Source organism: Oryza glaberrima, chromosome 2 (assembly GCF_000147395.1).
Source record: "Oryza glaberrima chromosome 2, OglaRS2, whole genome shotgun sequence".
Classification (NCBI taxonomy): domain Eukaryota; kingdom Viridiplantae; phylum Streptophyta; class Magnoliopsida; order Poales; family Poaceae; genus Oryza; species Oryza glaberrima.
The window spans coordinates 915,327-938,284 of record NC_068327.1 but is presented as its reverse complement, the minus strand read 5'-3'; the positions used below and the strand labels follow the sequence as shown (position 1 = coordinate 938,284).

Below are 22,958 nucleotides of genomic sequence, written 5' to 3'. Positions count from 1 at the left end.
AGCCAAGATTGATCATAAATCAAAATGAAGTGCATGGCAAGAGTTGTAACGTGACTAAAGAAGAATGCAAGGATCATGGAAAAAATGCTGAGAGAAACTGGCGGATGCATTGCCTTCATGTCAGTATCAGCATATAGCTGCGATGTGCCTCTCTGGTCAAGTGATGGCCTCTGTGATGGATGATCTTGTAGAACATCCAGGAACATGGCAATCCCGATTAGGCGATTAAACAAGGAGATCAATCTCGCGTGTCATCCAGCAAAATGATAGCCAGCTCTGAAAGTCAGGTCCAAGTTATCACACCTCTTGAGCTGACAAGAAGCCAAGTTAGATTAACAGGAAGAGGAGCAGAACAAACGCACCAACCAGTCTACCACAAACAGGACAAATCAATAATTGAATATCATGCGCGGATTGCTGCTGGAACAACAACAAGAGTTGATAGATTCGAGCTTTGCCTTATGCAACAGGTGAGAGCTCCTTTGCTTTTACACAATGCAAATTCCATCCATGGATTGTCTCTGAAGATAGGGTTGTAACATCCGGCAAGAAACATATGGCCAACATGGAGCGATCTACACAGGAGATGCCATACGGCAATTAGCACATGGAGAGGAATAGGATTCTGATGCAAAGGCTCAAACAATTTTCAAAGAGAAAAGGAAAACGGATCAGCTCCTTTAGGTCGCAAGTTTGTCAGTGCAATTTTGTCTGAAATGACAGGAAATAATGTGTTGCACCATGTTTTTGCGTTGTTGCTGCTGTCGTTGGTTGCCTGGGGCTTAACCTGACCAGTGGAGGAGGAAGGACCAAGGACAATAATACATTACACGTAGGACAGCGAGGTGGTTGCTTGAGGAGGAGAAAGCTGCATTGATGGCTTGTTGCTGCTGGTGTTGGTGTTGCGGGGACCTGCTTGTCTCTGTTGGCAGATAAGAAGCCAGCTCCTTTTATCCGTCCTTGTGTCCTCCCTGTTGGTCGTTACAGATGAGATATTAACTCCATCTTGGAATGTTTGGTGTTTTTTGACCAGAAAAACAAAGAAATACACTCTGAATGAAAATGCCAGAATGTATCCATCAGTGGTAATATGTTAACAAGAAGGAAACATCAAAGGTTAATGAAATGGATGGATGATATCACTGGAGTTCATATATGCATCATTGGACAGGTCACGAACATATCCCCTCCATCCTAGAAAAAAGAAGAACTTCTAGCTATGAACAAATGTGAGCATATGATTTGGACAAAGGAAAATGACAAGCACAGAAGCACTTGGGAGAGAAATTCCTGATCAAATGTGCCAGTATTTTGGCATCTGAACATCCGTCGCCGTCCAAACTATGCCACAAGAGGGAACTTAACATGTCTTGCAAGAAAGCAAAAGAAGCCTCTCCTGCCTAGTGTATACCAACCCTGCATTCGACGGCGACAGGTATAATTCTATACAAAGCCAAAACCATCCATCAGAACTCACATTAACCAAACATAAGAGCTGTCACTATCTTAAAGGACACACCATCTCAATCTCATCGGTCCCAAGTGAGGAAAGTTTGGTCAGCTAACTGAAAAGAATCCATAGCACAAGCATGAATCTTGATCGGATTACTGAAGTAACAAGAGTGAAATTTACCCTAGCTAACGTATATGTCACACCATTTAAACAAGGAATAGTTAGTTTAGTAGGAGATTGAGATACAAGGAACCAGAGATCGATCGATCGAGATATTGCGATGATAACCATCTGATGGGGTAACAAACAAGTGGTCATAAAATTGGGCAACCTAGAGCTAACACTAGAAGAAACAGCAAGCAAGAATGATGGGTAGATCGATGTGATGCCTCGTCTTATGGTGATTTGCCCACCAAATAATAGATTTACACACACACACAAACACCAATCATACACTGACCAACAATGGCACGAACTTGCAAGAAAGGGCTAGAGGTGGTCCAGATGGATACAGCTTTACACCAACCATCAGATTAGATTAGTAGTCAGCTTGCAAGAATGCATGAGACATGCTGCCTGCAGCTATCGAGCGTACTATTAGATTAGGTTTATGTTTTAGTATCATTTGTAAGTACAAGAAACGAACAACTGATCATGCAATTAATGAATTTTGACGCTATATACACTGTGTGTGTATTCAGTATTCTTCATCAGTGATCTCTAGCTAAATCTCTATGAAATTTGTACAAAAATATGTATCAGTTACCACTATCCAACTTGTATTCTCTTCTTTCTTTCTATTCCTTTTCTGCCTTTGGTTTGGTGTTCCTGAGGGAAAAAAATGTTCAAATCAATTTTGGTTGGGCTTGGCAGTGACAGTGGCATTGGCAGAAGCGGAGCGAGTGGCGAGGCGGAGGCGGAGGCGGCCGGCGCGGCAGATCTCGGCGGGGGCGGGCGCGTCCCACCGCTCGGCGCGCGCCATGAGCGCCGCCACCTCCGCCACGCAATCGTCCGCGCCCATGGCCGCCACCCTCCGCCGCACCGCCGCCGCCTCCTCGCCGGCGACCTCGTCAAACAGCGCCTCCCACCCTTGCTCCCACGGCACGCTCGCGTCGCACATCTCCAGAGTCCCGTTCCGCCACTCCGTCCAGCTCCACCCGCGCACCAGCCGCGCCGCCGACGCGCACTCGCCGCCGCGGCACGCCGGCCGGCACGGCCGGCACTTGGCGCCGCTCAGCGGGCCGGGGCTCCCCAGCGACGCCACGGGCACGCCGTACGGCGCCGGCGGGAACGAGTACCTCCGGTCGCTCAGCACGCAGAACGGCAGCCGCCGCTCCCTCGCCTTGACGCCGGCCACCTTCAGCTGCGCCTGGAACGCCGCCTCCGAGTTGAGCTCCTGGTAGCCCGCGACGTCGAGGCGAGGGATCAGCGAGAGCCTGGACAGCGCGACGCGGGACGCGTGGCGGCCGCCGGCGCCGAGGCGGTCGTTGAGGCCCCCGAACCGGGACCCCTTGGGGACGACGTAGGCGCCGCCGGCCGGGAACGCGTCGGCGGCGGCGAGCGGGCCGGTCCAGAAGCCGTCGACCCGCGTACGGACCACCCAATCGTACGTGAAGTTGCCTCGAGATTCGCGCTCGCGGATCAGGTCCAAGCACCCTTCCACCAACCGAAAATATTGCAGCAATCCCTGCTCAATATAGATACATACAAAAATGAGAACTCTCATTGCAGATTAACAGCAACTTCGTCCCATAAAAACCAACTCTCACTTTAAATTTAAATTTAGACATTTGGTGTTTTTATAGGACAGGGAATATACTCTAATATATAGTTAGACACATAAGTAGATACAGTAATAAGTATTCTAATAGATTGATTTAATCTACGGATTAGGTAGATTAGTCACTGTCAATAACTTTTTTTACGACAAGATGGAGAACACATGACAAATTTAAATCTACTTTGTTTTTTTCTCTTTTCCGAGCATTGACGTTTGCGGCATCGGTTGTTTACATGGGGATGAGGTATCTATCTACTTGTAGCTTGTCACCTTTTCTCCAATTCTCCCAGAGAAAGCATAATGCCATCATAATCCGAAGCTTTGGAGGTGAATACAGAGGATGCAAAAGACGAGCATAAAGCAAGGCAAAGAACAATATCTATCAAACTTTTGTGATGTAGATGACAATGGCTTTTCAAGAGACTTTCTCAAAAGCGTCACTACGTACCCACATTACCTGCCGTTTTTAATACTACGTGGAACATGGATTGTCATACACCTTTGCACGTTATTATATTCGAGCAAAACAAATTATGTTAGACCAAGATGATGTATCCGTACATTGATGGTATAAGAACATCACGTTTCTACAGTAATTTCAGAAGATATATTTTTACTGTTCCAAATGGTCGGTACCAAATTTTGTCTTGTAGAACCTAAATAAACTCTAATGATGAACTGTCATCCTCTGTTTTGGAGTGCACAAATTTCATTGGAAGAAAAGTCCAAATGAAACCAGCAGTTTATTTGCAGAAACGAGGATATGTGCCAGCCTAGCCTGATATGCTTTGTTTACACTAGCAATCGCAACCTTCTGGTTACTCTACTGTATGTATAGAAGCACTCATGTGGAGCCAGCCATGTGCTCATCTACTAATTGACATGCCGGTAATTTGCCTTTAATTTGCCCCCCTCAGTCTCTCTCCAACCAACCATGGATCAACACTGACACACACAGCATCTCATGGATAATTCAGGCTGATCAATAATACTCAATTACTCTCTCCGTTTCACAGTGTAAGTCATTCTAGCATTTCCCACATTCATATTGATGTTAATGAATCTAGATATATATATATCTAGATTCATTAACATCAATATGAATGTGGGAAATGATAGAATGACTTGTATTGTGAAACGGAGGGAATAGATGTTAATGAATCTAAACACATACACATGTCTAGATTCATTAACATTTAAATGAATGTGTACAATGTTAAAAAGTCTTACATTGTAACGGAGAAAGTACTAGACTAATTAATCGTGGTAGTTAAGCACACAGACAGTTAGAAACTACCATCGGATTGGGATCAGTCATGGTAGTCGTGGCACGTGCTGACGTGCATGCCTTATACCTACGTGTACTGATAGTCCTATGGGTGCACCCGCGTAAGATTTGTCACAGTACTAGCCAAGTACATTGTGACAAATGTCTCACAGTGAAAATCAAATGTGCACACGGCAATGTCCAATTCAGTTCGTAGCTTCCGCCGAACATTCACAAGGACACAGTGCAAAAAACGAAAACACGACACAATTTTTTTGTTGGTACACAGTGCAGAGCGAGTTAGAGACGGGTCATTGATTGACACGTACCGAACTGTCTACGAAAGGAACAATGACTTTGTGATCAATCATCCGATCGACGACTTGGCCAACCTTGCTTACCTTGCTTGGACCAAAGACTGACTCGGATATTTATTTACTGTTAAGCACATGATTTCTCTTCTGAATTCTGAATTTGCTTTCTTGTGCTGATTCTACTGTAGTGTTCGTCCTTATGAACAATTGAGAGTTATGGTCCCAACGCGTTGATGCCTTTTGAGAACCAACCAACTTGGTGATTGTGATTGATATTTTTGCTAGCTGTGGGCAACGAGCTCTCATTTAAAAAAAAATAACTAGCAGTAGCGAATTTGGCCGCTGTCTAGCTGACACTTTGACTAGATCCGTGAATTTGGAATGACATGCATGCATGGCCCGATGGCTGGCCAATGGGCAATAACAAATTGATGATGGCTCTATACAATTCCCATGCGACTTCCGCGGTAGATAATAAGATGCAAATTGATTAAACTGGTACCAATTCAATCTTGCTTGGTTTCTTTTCCTCCATTTGAAGACGTTATCAATCTTAATTATCTTTTGGACCTAATTAAGGGCTTAATAAATTAAAAGGATATAGAGAAATGAAACCGCCCCTAGATTAAAGAGAAGAACCCAACAACCTGCCCCTACCATGCCATTGCCACCATCACCTACCTTCGGTTTAACTTCAGGTGGTTTTACTACTTTATTAGGTAGTTTTTTACTTAAATGTTTTTTTAATATAAGAAGAAAGGTTGAAACAAATTATCTCCAAATTAAGCAACGTGGACAGATTAGCAGAGGCGACAAACAAGTCAAGACGAACAAACAGAACACCCAACAAAAAATCGATAAACAATTAGCAATGTGTAGGGAAAAAAATTGCAATGAGGAGTATGCAGCGGCAGCAAGCAAGTCTAAGGATGAAGAAAACGACGCAACGTGCGGGGAAGCTATCGTTCGATCGGAGTCGGGGAGGTAGCTAGCATGCGTGCGTGCGTGGTTTGATGCGGAAGCAAGGAACAAACCAAACCAAATCCAACCATGGAGTAGTGGGGGTGATCAGAGATTGAAACGGCGGCGGGCGCGTACCTGGATGCCGTTGGGCGAGTTGCTGGCGGTGAGCACGCGGGCGCGCTCGGGCGTCTCGGCGATGCGCTCCGGCCGGAACACCCGCACGGCGGCGAGCCTGGATCCCGGCGGAGCGGCGCGGGCGAGGAGGGAGAGCTTGTAGGCGTCGGCGTCGAGCGGGCTGTGGAGGAACACGTCGACGACGGGCGCGCCGCCTTCGCCTTCCTTCTTCTCCTGCTGATGCGCGACGAGCGGGGCGAGGACGTGGCGCGCGATGGAGGGCCCCGTGAGCTCGAACCGCCGCGCGCCACCCACCAAACACACGGCCACCCGCGGCGGCGGCGGCGGCGGGGGCGGAGACGGAGCGTGCCTCCGACCCAGCGCGACGAGCGACGGGATGCGGCCGATGGAGGAGGGGAAGGAGAGCGCGGCCGCGAGGAAGAGGAGCAGCGGCGCGATCACGGCGGCGATGCGGCCGCCCCTGCGCGCGGCGGGGAGTACCGACGACGCCGCGCCCCCGGGCTTCATGCTGCGGTGAGGAGGCGAGGGCGAGGGCGAGGGCGGTTGCTAGCTCATGGCGGCGGCGGCGGCGGCAAATAGTAGTGGGCGCGCGATGTGAGGGGGGCGAGGTGGTGAAGAGGGGGAGGTTGTGCCGCGGCGCGGTGCGTTGCGGAGGAGGGAGGATGGGACGACCCGGCGACAACTTTGATGCGGCCTTTAATGACCCACGTCTTTACTATTTACTGTTCCTACTACTATTTACCCTTAGAGCAAGTTCAACCGCCAACTACTAGCTCCAATTTATCTATAGTCAATCTAATAGCTCATTCATACAATAGTTACATACTACACTATTAATACCTAGTCCCACCTGTCATAGACACACTGCGTTTTGGAGTCCGTGCTACAGCTGGCTACAAATCTATAGCCTGCTGCTCTTCTCTCTCCTGATTTATCTCTTTAAAATATGTTTGCAGCTGGCTTATAGCCTGCTATTGTACCTGCTCTTATATTACTTATTTAGAGCAAGAAAAGCTATAAGCCAGTTATAATCACAACATATCGAGAAAGAAAAGAGAAGAGAGAGAAGAAAGCGGTTACAGATTTATAGCCAGCTGGAACACAGACTCTAAAATGTTATGTGTGTATGAGAGGTGATATTAATGGTGTAGAATATTTCTATAGTTAACTATTATATGAATGAGCTATTGGATTAGCTATAGATGATATGGAGCTAATAATTGGCTATCCTATTAAACTTGCTCTTATTGTGTAAATTAAGATATCAATTTAAATCATACCATTTTTTTGAAGTTCCTAAATTGCATGCTTTTAGTTTTTTATAAACTTTGGTAAGTACATGAAGAATCTTGCCAAAACTAGATAATATTACCATCTTAAAAAATTTGGTAAGGTTTATTTCGGCTGCCATCTAAATAACCCCTTAATTAATTACTGCTAGTTTTAAGTTTTAACCATATGAACCTACAATCAACCATCTCTAAACTCGGCTTCGCAGTAGAAGTAGCTGCTAGTGTAGTCATCTGTAATAGTAGTGGTTTATTGTTTTAGATCAACAAAGGGAAATGGCATGCTGTTCCTAACATATGTACTGCAGGCATGCATGTCCTTTGGCTGATAAACCAGTCGTGCTATAGTTCGAATAATTTTGATGAGACTAATGGTGGTGGTGACTGGTGCTTTTTTTTTTTTCGTCGAGATCGCGTTTGAGTCGTCGTCGTTTGACTGGCAAAGCTTAGATGGGGATGGAACTGTTATTTAGAGGCAATTAAAGTTTGAATAATTTGTTACTCCCTTCTTTTCAAAAATAACTTAAAAATCTAGGATATGATGTGATTTATTCTAGTTGTCCCAGGATTGTCCAAGTGTAAATGCAAAATCTCTTATAGTTTAGGACATAAATAGTATTACATACTCCCTCTGTCTCAAAAAAAAAAACTTAACCTCGTACTACGACGTGACACATCATAGTAGGATGAATCTGGACATACTGTAGACAGTATCCAAATTCACATCCTAGTACTATGTTGTATTTTTTTGGTGATAGAGGGAGTAGATAGTAATACAGGACATAAATAGTATTATGGCAGTGTATTTATCTTCCTTATTTTTATTACACGGTAAATGTGTACGCATATATATCACTGCAGACATAACATCACACTGATAGAATGTTTCCCTCAGAGAAGGTACAATAGGAAAAATTTATCTTGTGATAGAGTGTTTATGGTGGCAAAAATGGTGAGGTGGCACAGAAATGGGAACCTTCGTAGGAAAGTAGTATGATAAGCGGCCATCTATGGTAAGAAATAATTTTTGAAAGCAAGTTAATTCAATTTCCAGTATAGTAATCAATCGTCGAATGGTAACCTTGTCTATAGCAAATGGAACAACTAGTAAAGTAAGTACGCACAGTTTGTGTAGACGGGCATTGCACATGCATGTTTATCGCATCGAGTGTTTGGATTCAGGACTTAGTCATGTCATATCAGATAAATTTAGAGTATTAAACATAGACTATTTATAAAACTAATTACATAAATATGAGCTAATTCACGTGATAAATATTTTAAGCCTAATTAATCTATAATTAGCTGATAACAATCTGATCCAGGTGGGGTTGGCCGAGGCTCAATAACTTAAGGTTGCTCGGACCCCAACAGTTTATAGCCCAATAACTTAAGGTTGTCCGGACCCCAACAGTTTAGTTTATAGCCCAATAACTTAAGGTTGCCCGGACCCCAACAGTTCATAGGCACACCCACTGGGGGAAAGGCCCAATCTCCCTAAAAGACTAGTCAAATAGAAGAAGGGTGGCTCTCCCTTTTAAGGTGGCTTCCTCCTTCCAAGCTAAATAAAGTGGGATTATTCAGAGGCTCACACAGTCGCTGGCTTCCTCCTCCCAAGCTAAGGTGGGATTATTCAGAGGCTCACACGGTCGCCGCCCGACTTTTGCGCCTTTGCCAGCGGGTAATAGTGGAGGATGTCCTCATCATTAGCGTATGTTTACTGTAGCATCACATAGGCTAATCATGGATTAATTAGGCTCAATAGATTCGTCTCGCGAATTAGTTCAGGGTTATAGAATGGGTTTTATTAATAGTCTACGTTTAATATTTATAATTAATATCTAAATATCTAATATGATAGTGATTTAAAAGTTTTAGTCCCATTTAAACAGAGTTCTCTCTGGGGCTCACCCCGCCCTGCAGCTGCTTGGCCTAAATAACTGTACGAAAGCTGAAGTGGATTCAGAAACCGTGGCCGCCACAATGTTTGTGGATTTTAATTAGAAAAGGAGCACGGGGGCACATGCACATGCTGCGGCCCCCTCTCCCCATCGTGATCTCATCATCATTCAGATGACCACTCCTCCATATTATTCTTTAACAACAATATCGTCTCTAAAATAATATTGAACTTATGTTTTTTTTATTATAATACATAATAAATATATTTTAATTTTTTATTTTAGTATTTTATAATATAAATTTATATATTCTAGCACTATTACTTTAAATACTTTTAGAGTTATTATGGTCGAAAGGCCTTTCACTTTGTTATCATTTTCAACCTTATCAAATTTTAGTAAAGTTGCTAAAAAATGGCTACATTTAGTTTGCTGTCAAATTTTGGTAACTATATAAGAAATCTATTGCCAAAATTTGGTAAGTTTTTTTTCATCAAAGTGAACAGGCCCGAAATTAGAAAAGTTTGATCTTAATCTTATTCAAAACGAGACTGAAAAAATTATTGATCGTACATTGCAAATTTAGACCTTCCTACCAGACCAACCTACATATGGGCTATCATACGGTTTAATTTTATATATCCAACATGTAAGCAACTAAGCACACACATGCATGAATGTCAGTTTGCTTGATTTTCATGTGCGAGCGGTCGATACAAGTTGAATATTTTTGACCATGCTGCTGAGCTGCACATTTGTACACTCCAAGTCTCCAATCTGGTGAGTCATGGGCCAACAACTGGGTTGATTTATAATTGTTTTTGCATATAATATCAACAAGTATCGAAGGTTCGGAAACACGCAATAATTAGTTCAATATTTGTTTTCTTTTTGTCCTTACAAAATCGAACGATCTTTTTTTTTTTCTGATGATACTACAAAATCGAACGGTCGGTTGGTGGTTGGTACGCGTATGGTTGTATGCATGATAATTAGTACGACTAGAAGGTCAATGCAAGAAAATGTCAACACGTTGATGAGTTGTAGCTAAAATTCGAATTTCATGACTTAATTTTCGGGTTGTTTTTTTTAGGATTTTTATTTATCGTACTCTGTTTTTTATTCACTGGCTTTTAAACAGCTAATAAGATGCATATAGAAGTCTTGGTCACACATTATTATTTGTTACTAATATGTTCATTTTGAATGGACTATCAACGTATCTCAGGCGATCAAGCCCGCCGCCATGATGCGTGTATATATGGATGCACGAACGAATTAGAAACATCATGCATTGTGTCGGCGTATGCAGAGTTGGTGGTGGTCAAAATAGGCGTAGTTAGCTGGTCTCTGTTTCTTGCGTACATACTGTTACTTGCTATAGCATGTTGCTAAATACTTTATTCCTCGAGCATAAGACTTTATACTTTATTTCTCGAGCATAAGACTTTATACTTTATTCCTCGAGCATAAGACTTTATAGCATTACCCATATAACATTCACATTATATGCCTAGATTCATGGTCAAAATAGGCAGTAGTTAGCTGGTCTCTGTTTCTTGCGTACATACTGTTACTTGCTATAGCATGTTGCTAAATACTTTATTCCTCGAGCATAAGACTTTGTACTTTATTCCTCGAGCATAAGACTTTATACTTTATTCCTCGAGCATAAGACTTTATAACATTACCAATATAACATTCACATTATATGTCTAGATTCATTAGCATCTATATGTATGTGGGCAATGCTAGAAAGTCTTATAACCTTAAAAGCATGCAGTATTGTATTATTATACATGGTTTTTGATAAGATTTAGGTGGTGTTCTTTTCTCCTGAAGATGAAGATGAAGATTAAGTTTTTTTACGTAAAATGATATGGTATTAACGTATGATTGATTGAGTTTTAATTATTATAAACTTAACAAATAAATTAATATGATATTTTAGAGCAACTTTCATATAGAAAGTTTTCGCACGAAACACACCGTTCAGCAGTTTGAAAAGCGTGCCACGAAAATCTTAATCTTCGTCCAACTCTTGTTGGAGAAAAGAACGGGACCTTACTAGTGTTACATACTCCCTCCTAACACACCCTCCGTCCTAAAATAAAAATAATCTTGGACTAAGATGTGATATATGGACTAACTCATATTCACAAAGCCCTAGATTTTTTGGCCAAGCTGGATTTGAACCAGCGTAGACATATCGTCAACGAATTTATATTCTGTCCCCATTAACCGCTCATGCATCGACGCTGGAAGGATTTATTATAGGGTTTTTGATAACCTACAATTAACATACTTTCATAATACTCCTACCCTCAAGGAAGTCGAATCCCAGCTGCTTCCTTGAAAGAGAGATGTCCTGAACCACTATATGATAGGGGTATCCATGTATCACATTTTAGTACGAGATTGATTTATTTTGGGATGGCTCTATGTATAAATTTGTTGTACTAAGATATGTACGATGTTGGTTTATTTTGAGATGAAAGATGTACTTCTAAACATTTCTGTGATTTCAAGTGTACAACTCTGCATTCCATAGTTTCCATCTCTTCATAAAACAATGTACATTCGACGGCCCATATTTGAGTCACCACAAAAGGCTAGTTTGGGCCCGGCCCACCTATACAACTCCTACGTAATTGGCCCACGTGTCCACACATGAATCACCGTACCAACCGCACACGTCATCTCGCTCTTGAATCCATCTCAGCCATGAAAAATCCCTTTTCTCCTCTGCCGAATAAATAAATAAACAAACAAACAAACAAATCAAAAAAGTATTATTTAATATTATTATCTTCATCCTGGGTCCCACACGCATAGGCAGAGAGCAATCATAACTTGGGTCAAAGCGATTAACCAGCCGAAGCAAACACCAACACCAAAAAGGGGAAAGCAAGCAAATCGCAAGCAATCGCGCGGCGTCGCCGACTCGCCGGCGGCGAATCCACCGACGAGCAATCCAGCCCCCCAATCCCGCCGCCGCACCACCGCGCATACGATCCGCCAGGTTCTCCGATCCATCCCCCCTCCCTCTCCCCCGTTCAATTCGCGCTCTCCGCCTCCCGATCGGTAACCATTTAGGGATAGATATCTATTGGGAATCGATGATTCTCGTGGGTTTGGGGGGTTGAATTGAATCCTCGATGAATTTTGTGAGGTGGTGACCTGATGGTTTTGAGTTGATTGGGTGGGCAGGAAGGAAGGAATGGCGTCGTCTTCGGATCCATGGGTGAGGGAGTACAGCGAGGCGTCCAGGCTCGCGGATGACGTCACCTCCATGATCGCCGATAGGGGTTCGCTCCCGCAGTCGGGGCCGGAGATCATGCGCCACACCTCGGCCATTCGGAGGAAGATAACCATCCTCGGGACTAGGCTCGATAGCCTCGAGGCCTTGCTGTCCAGGATTCCTCCCAAGTCCATGTATACTACTCTTCTACTTATTTTCTGTTTGTGTACTAATATGGGTTGTTCATATGATGGATTGATGGTGTTGGAGTCGCAGTTATTAGCTTGTATAAATGTTAAGGAATGTCTCTGGTCCTGGTTTAACTTAAGGCGGAATCGAATTCGATTAGAATTGTTACTCTTTGCACACTGACCTGTCCACTTTTCACCCTTGTGATTCACCTGCTGGATCAAACTTATGGAGAGAGAGATACGAGATAAATTAGAGTTGGTTGCACTTGGCTGTCCAGGATTCCTCCAAAGTTCATGTGTTGCTTCCTTCCTTCCTTCATAACACTGCTACTACTTAATTTCTGTTTGCGTACTAATATGGGTTGTTCATATGTTGGTGATGGAATCACAGTTAGCTTGTACAGATCTTATGGAATCTGTCGGTCCCCTGATTAACTTACGCCGCGATCGAATTCAATTAGAATTGTTACCCTTACACGTTGACCTGTCCACTTTTCACCCTTGTGATTCACCTTCTGGATCGAACACTAAATTAGAGTTGGTTACTCTTGTGTGCCTGGGTTGAGACTTCATTAAAGTAGATGCTGTTCGATATTTCTCCCTATATCTGAGGGATTATCGGCAATTCGGGATTATGATTCTAGTGAAAAAAAAAGATTGCTACTGGTATTCATGCTATTCTCTCATTATGCAGCACGGACAAGGAGTTGCATAAGCGACAAGACATGCTTTCAAATCTGAAATCTAGAGCAAAGCAGATGGCTACAAGTTTCAACATGTCAAACTTTGCAAACAGGTCTGTTCTTGTTCTCAGATATCAACCTGGTAGCCTGATACAGTTATTTGCCTTGTTCTCTCGAAATAAAGATAACTGGTTGATGCTTTGACATGTTGCAATTTGTTCAGAAGCATATTAATGGAAATCTTTGTTTGTATTTTTAGGGAGGATTTGCTTGGTCAGAGTAAGAAAGCAGCTGATGATATGAGTAGAGTAGCTGGTTTGGATAACCAAGGAATTGTTTCACTTCAGAGGCAAGTTATGAAAGGTACTAACGCATGACTTGTTTCTATTATTATCATTCATGCATCACTCTTAATTTATTTTTTTGGAATTCTATTGGAATGTGTGAAGTAAAGCACCCCTGATATATTCTAAGTGGCCCAATTTGTTCGCAGAGTTGCATTTTGTATTTACTTGTATATATCTAGATGGTTACAAACAGTGGCTTTTAGTACGGGAAACAATTATTGCATTGTAGCTAATTCATTTATCTTGCCTGTTGCAACAATCCGCAGAACAAGATGAGGGTCTTGAGAAGCTGGAAGAGACAGTACTGAGCACAAAACATATTGCTCTAGCAGTCAATGAAGAACTTACCCTGCATACAAGATTGATTGTTAGTTTATTCTCACAAAACCATATGAATTTATGTTCCTAGCACTTGATAACAACTGATCTATTGTGGTTTTTGCAGGATGATTTGGATGATCATGTTGATGTTACAAACTCACGTCTTCAGGTATATTTTTGGTACTTCTTTATACAATCATCAGGAAAGTTTCACTGTTATATAGTTATTTCAAGCTTATGCGAACTGAATTTTGACATAAATCTTTCTTTGATTCAGCGCGTGCAAAAGAGGCTTGCTATTCTGAATAAGCGCGTCAAAGGTGGCTGCTCGTGCATGGCCCTGCTGATATCTGTCGTTGCTATAGTGTTTCTTGCGGTCATTGCTTGGCTTCTCATCAAGCACCTGTAACCTGTGTCTAACTCAAATCAGTTTGAAATGTGCAGTCTTTCAAAGATGTGGATGCTCCCATCTCATCTCTGTTTCGTGAGAGTGTGGAAAATGGAATATAATTGCAACAAATCTTCGTTCAGAAGATGTGCAAAAAGTATGTTGCAACGTTGCATTGACACTTGCCAACAATTTGTATAGAGCGTATTGCCTTCCTGTCGTAATCTTTTCACAAATTCTTATTCTTGCGAGACTTGAATTTTAACAAGTGTTCTAAACATACTGAAAAAACACGCATATTGATGTTAAACTTGAGTGATTTTCTGGGAAAAAAAAAGGTTTGCTCAGGCTGTCGGGTTACAAACGTCACTGGTCCGTAATGAAGCAGCTCATGACAATACAAATCATTCGAGAAGGGGAATAGTACATTTAATTGTGTCAAATATTCAACGTTAACAAGATGTTGTTTGTGCACTAGCCTTCAAAAAGTGAAGGAATGCCTATTCATCACAATGAACTGATATGGACAGCTTTACAACTTACAGCTAGTATGATTTGTTGAAGGTAAAAACAAATCATTCGACATGCATCTCGTATCTTAACATAGACTGCACAATGCCATTCTGAACTCTGCCAGCCATGTCGCCTCCCAAATCGGTGGATCTCCAAGCGGTAAACCGCATAAGTTTCCTCCAAAGTTCGAATGGTTCATGCACTTTGTTCATCTGAGGCAACAAATGGTGATCACTCTTGCCACAACCAAATCCGAAACTCAAACTGAACAGCGAGCTTCAATCTATTCTTTTTTATGGGTTTTCAGGAGTCAAAAATGTTACCTGTTTCTCTGTTCCTGTTCTTTGATATCCTCGAACAGAACATGAACATCAGCAGGACTGTTGATAGCATGAATAGTCTAAAGTAGGTTCTTAGTTCCTGCATTCCAAGGTCAAGGCCTTCAAGTTTCCTCTTATCGGGACTGCTCTTTCGTGCCGCACTTATCTCAACAATGTCTCCTCCCATTGGGACCCAGTTATCCACTGCACCTTGGGATACTAATTGAGCTTCACGCAGGTTTCGCAGTCCTTCCTCAAAAAGTATAAGGAAGGCCATGCACCACTTATTAATGACTCGCTGGCAACAACGAAGGAAATGTTAAATCAGAGGCATAACTCTAAAAGTATACAGGAACAAGTCTTCCAAAAAATAAAGATAGAAATAGAGATGCTTGATTTGTGTACATCGAATGTTGTCTTGTCAACGGGATTGAACATCTTGAAGCAATCGCTGGTAGATGCTTTCTCATCACCATAAATCTGAATACAAGTAATGTGAGTTGATCCCTATAGTTTCAATACAGCTTCATAAACTTGGGAATTGACTGTTCAGGAAACAGATTAACTGACCTCGAAGGTAAAGGGCATAGGCACCTTTACAATGTCGTACATGTAATCAGTTGTGGTGCCATGTGCAAGATACCTAGAAAGCAGGTGGATATAAAGGCATACACATTGTTAGTTGCTGGCAATATGATCCCTAGTTGGATTACATAGAACTTAGGACGCTCACTAACAAAAAACACGATAAAACTGACAAATTGGGCAACTTGTTAGATGTGCATACCCCACAGCTCCACCACCTGATCCAACAAGGCAGCTATCTTGGAAATGGCGATGATTCAAATTCTCCAAAACTGTCCTCATCAAATGAGCAGATGCTCCGTTTGGTGTAGTATTCTTATGGTCATATGGCATAAATAAGGCCTATGATTAAACAATAGATGAAATGAGTAAAGCAACAGTGAGTAACTCTCATCAAGATATGTATAGTTCTGTGTAGCACTATAAGGAATAACAGATTTTAGAACTTTCTTATGCATTTTAATAGATTGATTGCTATCCTAATAACCGTATTAAAATTAGGAATCAGCATTTACAAGTCCTAGGTGACTATGGTACATATTTAACTGTAGCTTCTTTCCAAAGGATCAAAGTGCTATCTTATTGTGGCTAAGATGCACTACGAACAATGGTCTCTATTACATGATGAATATAGAAAACAACAAAACACAATAGCCTGTCTTACCTCCATTCCGGAATGCACATTCACCCACATATGTGGTTTAAATGACTTGGATAGCTCTCGCATGATCTGAGCCTCAGGTTCGCTAAAAGGAGCAGTGCCAGGATTTTCCTCATATGGGTCGTAGTCCTATAATACAGGTAAAATGCATATATAGCTCAAAATATTGATATGATGTACACTACATTTGCATAACTGAGGTTAAGTAATCCAACAATCAGCAATTAACGCATATGATAAATTGATAGTGAACCACTGAACCATACCATATACAGGCGTAGTAACAGCCAAGGATGACAAACTAAGATACATGGTAATGAACCATAGCATATGCAGAGGTCTATTTTCTAAATTCTCTATAGATCTAAATTAAAAATAGTTCTAAGATAGTAAGGATGTCAATCAATGGTAGCAAGCGAGCAAGTTTAGGGAATGCTACGGTCTTGTCCATATGAATTTAGGTAATTAGCTTAAGACGCAATTCAGTAAAATCAACATGCACACTACAGTAAGTCAAAAGGAAACAGTTTTCCCTGTGCATAAAATAAACTGCTGAGAAAACAACCTTTTCCTTCTTTCCCCAATCAACACTCCAATTTCTATTAAGATCAACTCCTCTTCCTGAAAAATGAAAAAAACATGAATATAGGAAGTTGGCATAGAACTGCATCAAGTGATGAATTTACAAGATAAGATTGATCACCATTTCTCCTATCACAAAGCTCCCCTTCTTCAACACGTTTTCGACCATTTAAATTTTCCATGGGCACCACCTAAAGATTAAAGCCACATTAAAAAAAATCATAACTGATTATTAAGAAATCTGATTCTTCGTTAATATAGAAATATAAAAAATAACAAAAATGAAAAGAGGGGAAGAGGAAGCAACAAGTTAAGAAGACTAAAGAGCATGGATCAGGTTAACAACCCTAAGAACTTCATGTCATGAAATATTTTACTTAGCAAGCCAAACCAAGCTTGTATATATTAGAATAATGACATACGCATAGAGTAATTTAGGAGAAAAACACCATATGCCAGGTGAAACATTTAGTAATGACGTTTAAACCATAATTTTGTCGTGTTCACTGCACTAAATATTTAAAAAAGAGAGTAAAAAAAATATGTCAAAATAGAACAAAGATGGAATCAGACAAGGCTTAAAGGAAATAACTAACTTTGGTCTATCTTATACTTTATTCCTAATAAATGAGACTGCCCTTAAGCTCTAGTAATTCCATGCAGAGCATACCAGAAAAGAGCATGTGTATTGATATATCTCCTAATGATTATGTGGGTCAGGAGGTGAAAATGTCAAAACAAGTTACAAAAGGACGTACTTTGATTACAAGATTCTCCAGTATCTTCTCAAAGGATGATAGATCGACACCAGCAATTTTACGCTTCTCGGTCAAAATATAGAGGAGGTTTAATGCAACTTCAGAAGTGATAAGCTCTCTGCCATGCTGCCCAAAGCTCTGGAAGACAATGAACCTTTCTGTCAAAACCGCAAGACATCAATAATTTAATTTACAAGCCAATGTGTAAAAATTATCAAAAAGTTGGTTTTGTTTTGCTTTGCTTTGGGATTTCTCTTAATTGAGGTTGGAAATGACAACAGTTTCGGTGAAACAAATACCATTTGCTTTGGGACAATGGATAAATATTAGTGGTAAGAAATAACTTAGTGTGCACAGAATGATCCAGCGTGAGTTAATTTCTGTTGGAAACTAACCAGAAGGACATGGATCTTTGAAGAATTGGACGTGCTCTCCTTGGCATGATTAAAAGTAACGATAAAGAGGTCTGTGGAATACCCTTTGTTACTTGCTGTTATGGTATCCATCTGCAACGATTCATTCAAAATTTCATAAGAAACACTAGTATGCAACAAAACAAACTGGCCAACAATGACTGAAATAGGGCAGTTAAACCACTCACACTCAACTTGTCTGGATGCCGGGCAACCAAGGCCTTGATATCACTCAGAAGGGAATCACTGAAGAGGAAAAACAAAAGGAAGAGTTAACATGATGCTCTGCACACAGGAGACAGAATCAAAAAGCCGATACATTGTATCTATATGCTCCTCATCAGACCGGCTCAAGCAAGCAAGCAATGCAAAGTTGAACACACTCGTACAAAATTCAGATCAGCTCACATGCTCACAACTAGGCCTGCAAACGTTTGCATTAAGATACAGGCTTGTGGTGCCAGTATACCACTTGCTGAAAAAAAATAAAAAGAATCGTATTCTTTTTTTTTCCTAGAAACCACCACATTAGTGGTGCCAGGACCGATGTATGATGCCGTTTATACAAAGCAATGGCCACCACACCAATCTGAGACTACACTTAATGAGGGGGAAAACGAGAGCAAATCGCAGTGAAATCACGCGCAGCAGCAAATGATACCTAAGCAAACAGGGACACTCTCTCGATTCGTCAACCACGAGGTATAGTATACTGAAGCAGGGCATCGACCTAGGTTCGAAATGGTATGAAATCACCCCCAAATTCCGAATCGAAACCCCCCCGAGAGAGTAGACGGCAGGGAGGGGTTCGTTCGTGGGAGGGAGGCGCACCTGGAGTGGTAGAGGGTGCGGGAGATCGGGGTGACGGAGGCCGGGACCCTCGCGGCGGAGGCGGCGGATACGACGGCGGCGGCGAGCGCCATGGTGAGAGCGAGGAGGCGGCGGGGAGGGGGAGGTGGGGCGGAGGAGGCAGCCATGGGGGATGGAGCGACGGCGATCTCGTCGGTCGGAGTCGCGAGTCGCGGCCGCGTCCCCCCTTTGTCAGTCGCTCTCCAGATTTACCAAAAAAAAAAAAAAGAAGAAGGAAAAAATCGCCTTTGGTGGCGACACAACACCAAAATGGGCTAGGGCTGTACTAGGCGTTTGGTTCGTTCGCGGTGCACCATCGCTTGCCCAGCTCAATGGGTCACTCAACCACTGTCTCGCTCTCATAGCCACATTGACAGCCTTAGCTAATGCTTATGCTTATAACTCAAATTTTAATTTTTTTTAATTCTTAATCTTAAATTTGAAGTTGATTTTAAGATTTTTTTTATCGTAGTTTTTTTCGACCTCTACTTTTTTTACTTTTAGATCATTAAAAACACTTATATAAAAGTTTTATTTATAAATTAGTTTTTCTTTGCAAATATACCGTTGGGTTTATTCCTTAAATAAACCAAAAAAATGGGCATGTATAAAAGCTAGCTCATTTTTCTCCCTTTTGCAGTTACAGATAGTGGTTGTTGGTGCTTAAACTGTACAGGAACCCTAATCGAAAATCATACTCCCTTCATCACAGAAAAAAAATTCAACTTTTATACATGAATTTGGGCAAGAGACAACTTTATACGTGAACGAATTATATAAAAAAATGATTTTTTTTAAGGAAGAGGAGAGTATGTTTCAAACAAACAAGCTACTCCGTGTAAGTTCAAACCGGCCTTTTAGTGGTAAAAGCAACGTATGTACATATGCGGAATTCAGGTCGTCCTGATGCCATGTCTAAATCAAAATGAAATGGTTGATAGGATAAGTTTGGTTTCATGTAACATTTAGTGAGTACAGATAACCACTACCAAACACTATCACGGTCAATACGAATATACATGATAAGGCCATCCATAGTCAGAGCATCGTGCGTCGAACAACTTTTTTCAATCTAAGAACCGATCAACATATTAATGTCATATTGCAGTACTCCCTCCGTCCCATAAAAACCAACCAGTACTGGATATGACATATCCTAATATTAGTACTACGAATCTGGACATACATCTGTCCAGATTCATTATACTAAAATACTATACCATATTCTTTTTTTTTTGGACGGAAGGAGTATGACCTTAAATTAGACTTAGGCAGCATATGGCCCACGATCATAATATAGGCTGTGTTTAGTTTAGCGCAAAGTTTAGATTTTCGTTGAAATTAAAGATGATGTGACTGAAAAATTATATGTGTATGACAGGTTGATGTGATAGAAAAGGACTGAAGTTTAAATCTAAATTTTGAATCTAAACACAGCCAGAACTTCATTGAGATCCGCCGCTCTTCAAAGGGGGCCGCCTGATACAGACGTGGCTACGAATCTCCGAGCTGGCGTATCGAGGTTACTCGCCACGTATTCCCACAGTGAAGGCCCTGATTGTATAGTTACCGATAAAAACCGAAAATGTATCACCGTGTGAGGTTACCACATCATATGGCAAGCCCACACGATGACAGTATACTGTCAAAACCGCACGGCACACTGACAGCCAAAGGACACCAACTTGTTCTCGCACGAATCATCACAACAAATCATGATTTTTTTTTCTTTGGTTGTTGTCTCGAGATTCCACAGGCACACACACGCATGCTGCATCGAAGTTGCATTGCAGTCGTCAGCAGCTGACGCAAACAAATTCATTCAGAGCTTGCTCCTCTTCGACTTCGCCGCCGGGACGGTGCCCATGGCCTTGGCGCGCGCCCGCAGCTCGAACTTCTGCACCTTCCCCGTCGCCGTCTTCGGCAGCCCCTCCTCCACCACCACCACCGTCCGCGGCGCCATGTACCTCGGCAGCCTCGCCCTGCAGTACGCCATCAGCTCCTCCTCCACCACCCCCGCCTTCGCCGCCGCCGCCGCGCCGGGCCTCAGCTTCACGAACGCGCACGGCGTCTCGCCCCAGTACTCGTCCGGCCGCCCCACCACCGCCGCCTCCTCCACCGCCGGGTGGCTGAACAGCGCCGCCTCCACCTCGATCGTGCTGATGTTCTCCCCGCCCGAGATTATGATGTCCTTGGACCGGTCGAGCACCTTCACGTACCCGTCCTCGTGCCGCACCGCCAGGTCGCCGGACCGGAACCACCCACCGGCGAGCGCCTCCGCCGTCGCCGCGCCGTCTTTGTAGTAGCCGCTCATCACCGTGTTCCCCCGCAGCATCACCTCCCCCATCGTCTTCCCGTCGCGCGGCACGCTCCGCATCGTGGCGGGGTCCTTGACGTCCACCTCCAGGCCGTGGTGGTGCACCCCCTGCCGCGACTTGATCCGCGCCCGCTCCTCCGCCGGCAGCGCGTCCCACTCCGGCCTCCACGTGCACACCGTCGCCGGGCCGTACGTCTCCGTCAGCCCGTACGAGTGGATCACCAGGAACCCCTGCTCCTCCATCCGGTGCAGCACCTTCGGCGGCGGCGGCGCGCCGCCGGTCATCACCGTCACCCTCCTCGCCACCGGCCGCTGCTCCTCCGCCGTGGCGTTCACGATCATGCTCAGCACCGTGGGCGCGCCGCCCATGTGGGTGACGCCGTGGCGCGCCACGGCGTCGAAGATGGTGGCCGCGGTGACCCTGCGGACGCACACGTTGGTGCCGCCCTGCGCCGCGACGCCCCACGCCATGCACCACCCGTTGCAGTGGAACATGGGCACCGTCCACAGGTACACCGGCGTGGACGCCATGTCGTTGAGGAGCACGGCGGCGAGGCTGTTCAGGTACGCGCCGCGGTGGCTGTAGATCACGCCCTTGGGCCTCGACGTCGTGCCCGACGTGTAGTTGAGCGCGATCGGCTCGTTCTCGTCGGCGGGCCACCGCACCGCGAACTCCGGCGACGACCCGGCATTGCCGACGAGGTGCTCGTACTCGTAGTCGACACGACCGGACGGGAGCTTGGCATCGGATGGGTCGTCGAGGAGCTCGCTGATGAGGACGAGGACGGGAGGCGTGGCGCCCGATTGGGAGATGCGGCGGATGGCGTCGTGGGCGACGTCGAGCAGCGCGCAGTCGACGAAGATGAGCTTGGCCTCCGAGTGGCGGAGCAGGACGGAGGCCATGGCGGCGTCGAGGCGGGAGTTGAGCGTGCAGATGACGGCGCCGGCCATCGGGATGCCGAAGTGGAGCTCGCACATCGCCGGAATATTCTGCGCGAATACCGCAACCTACACAGAAAAATACGAATCACTCGACCGCTAATTCCGAATCAAATTACAAGTAAATTCGAAGCGATTTGGGGGTTTTAGCATGAACAAACAGTTGAAAAAGAGGGGGAGATTGGGGAGAAAACCCAATCAATCAATGGTGAGAATCAAGTAACTGTAGAAATTGCGGCGGCGAGCGGAGGTGAATCTTACCACGTGGTGGCGGTGGACGCCGAGGGCGGCGAGGGCGGCGGCGAGGCGGAGGCAGCGGTCACGCGTCTCCCGCCAGGTGCGGGTGAGCCCGGAGGAGGAGGCGACGATGGCGGGGCGGTCGGGGTAGACGAGGGCGGCGCGGTCGAGGAAGGTGATGGGCGTGAGTGGCGCGTGGTTGGCGGCGCAGAGCACGGCGCCCTCCATCGCCGCCATCGTGGCCGCGTGCGTGCGTGTCCGGCGAACTCGGGACGGCGAGATCAGAGTCAGAGAGACGAGCTGAGCTGAGGTGAACGCGAAAGGTGAGGGAAGGGAAGAGAAGGTTGTTTTATGACGACAAGGCAGCAGCACACCGCATGTTTGTTCCACTGGACGCTGACTCATTCATGTTTCAGGCTCACCTATCCACTCCAAACCTACTACTCCATCTGAGTTTCATAAGTATTACAAATCATTTAATTTCATTTTAATCAAGTTTATTTTAAGCTTA

At 43.9% G+C, this 22,958-nt stretch overlaps 4 protein-coding genes across 5 annotated transcripts; 1 reads left to right on the top strand and 3 right to left on the bottom strand.

The window, feature by feature from the left end:
* Positions 1–1,197: 1,197 nt before the first annotated feature.
* LOC127763382 (uncharacterized) lies at positions 1,198–6,793 on the bottom strand. The gene is made up of 2 exons (XM_052288065.1): positions 5,913–6,793; positions 1,198–3,140 (listed from the first exon to the last, which is right to left on the bottom strand). The coding sequence occupies exons 1-2, from the start codon at positions 6,417–6,419 to the stop codon at positions 2,304–2,306; spliced, it is 1,344 nt and encodes a 447-aa protein (XP_052144025.1). The 5' UTR covers positions 6,420–6,793; the 3' UTR covers positions 1,198–2,303.
* Positions 6,794–11,957: 5,164 nt separating this feature from the next.
* LOC127763281 (syntaxin-52-like) lies at positions 11,958–14,489 on the top strand. Its single transcript, XM_052287931.1, has 7 exons — positions 11,958–12,124; positions 12,313–12,537; positions 13,229–13,330; positions 13,477–13,580; positions 13,831–13,931; positions 14,010–14,054; positions 14,163–14,489. Exons 2-7 carry the CDS (start codon positions 12,323–12,325, stop codon positions 14,292–14,294), a joined length of 699 nt encoding a protein of 232 aa, XP_052143891.1. The 5' UTR covers positions 11,958–12,124; positions 12,313–12,322; the 3' UTR covers positions 14,295–14,489.
* Positions 14,490–14,680: 191 nt separating this feature from the next.
* LOC127763280 (metallocarboxypeptidase A-like protein ARB_03789) lies at positions 14,681–19,180 on the bottom strand. Of its 2 annotated transcripts, XM_052287930.1 has the most exons (12): positions 18,937–19,179; positions 18,294–18,351; positions 18,088–18,198; positions 17,693–17,830; positions 17,056–17,125; positions 16,918–16,973; positions 16,356–16,481; positions 15,894–16,033; positions 15,677–15,749; positions 15,512–15,586; positions 15,110–15,404; positions 14,681–14,998 (listed from the first exon to the last, which is right to left on the bottom strand). In XM_052287930.1, the coding sequence occupies exons 1-12, from the start codon at positions 19,080–19,082 to the stop codon at positions 14,982–14,984; spliced, it is 1,305 nt and encodes a 434-aa protein (XP_052143890.1). In that variant the 5' UTR covers positions 19,083–19,179; the 3' UTR covers positions 14,681–14,981. The 2 variants fall into 2 exon arrangements, with proteins under 2 accessions (XP_052143890.1, XP_052143889.1); XM_052287929.1 differs by having other exon boundaries at positions 14,681–15,404; positions 18,937–19,180.
* Positions 19,181–20,531: 1,351 nt separating this feature from the next.
* LOC127761156 (butanoate--CoA ligase AAE1-like) lies at positions 20,532–22,878 on the bottom strand. The gene is made up of 2 exons (XM_052285398.1): positions 22,472–22,878; positions 20,532–22,279 (listed from the first exon to the last, which is right to left on the bottom strand). The coding sequence occupies exons 1-2, from the start codon at positions 22,850–22,852 to the stop codon at positions 20,777–20,779; spliced, it is 1,884 nt and encodes a 627-aa protein (XP_052141358.1). The 5' UTR covers positions 22,853–22,878; the 3' UTR covers positions 20,532–20,776.
* Positions 22,879–22,958: the final 80 nt, after the last annotated feature.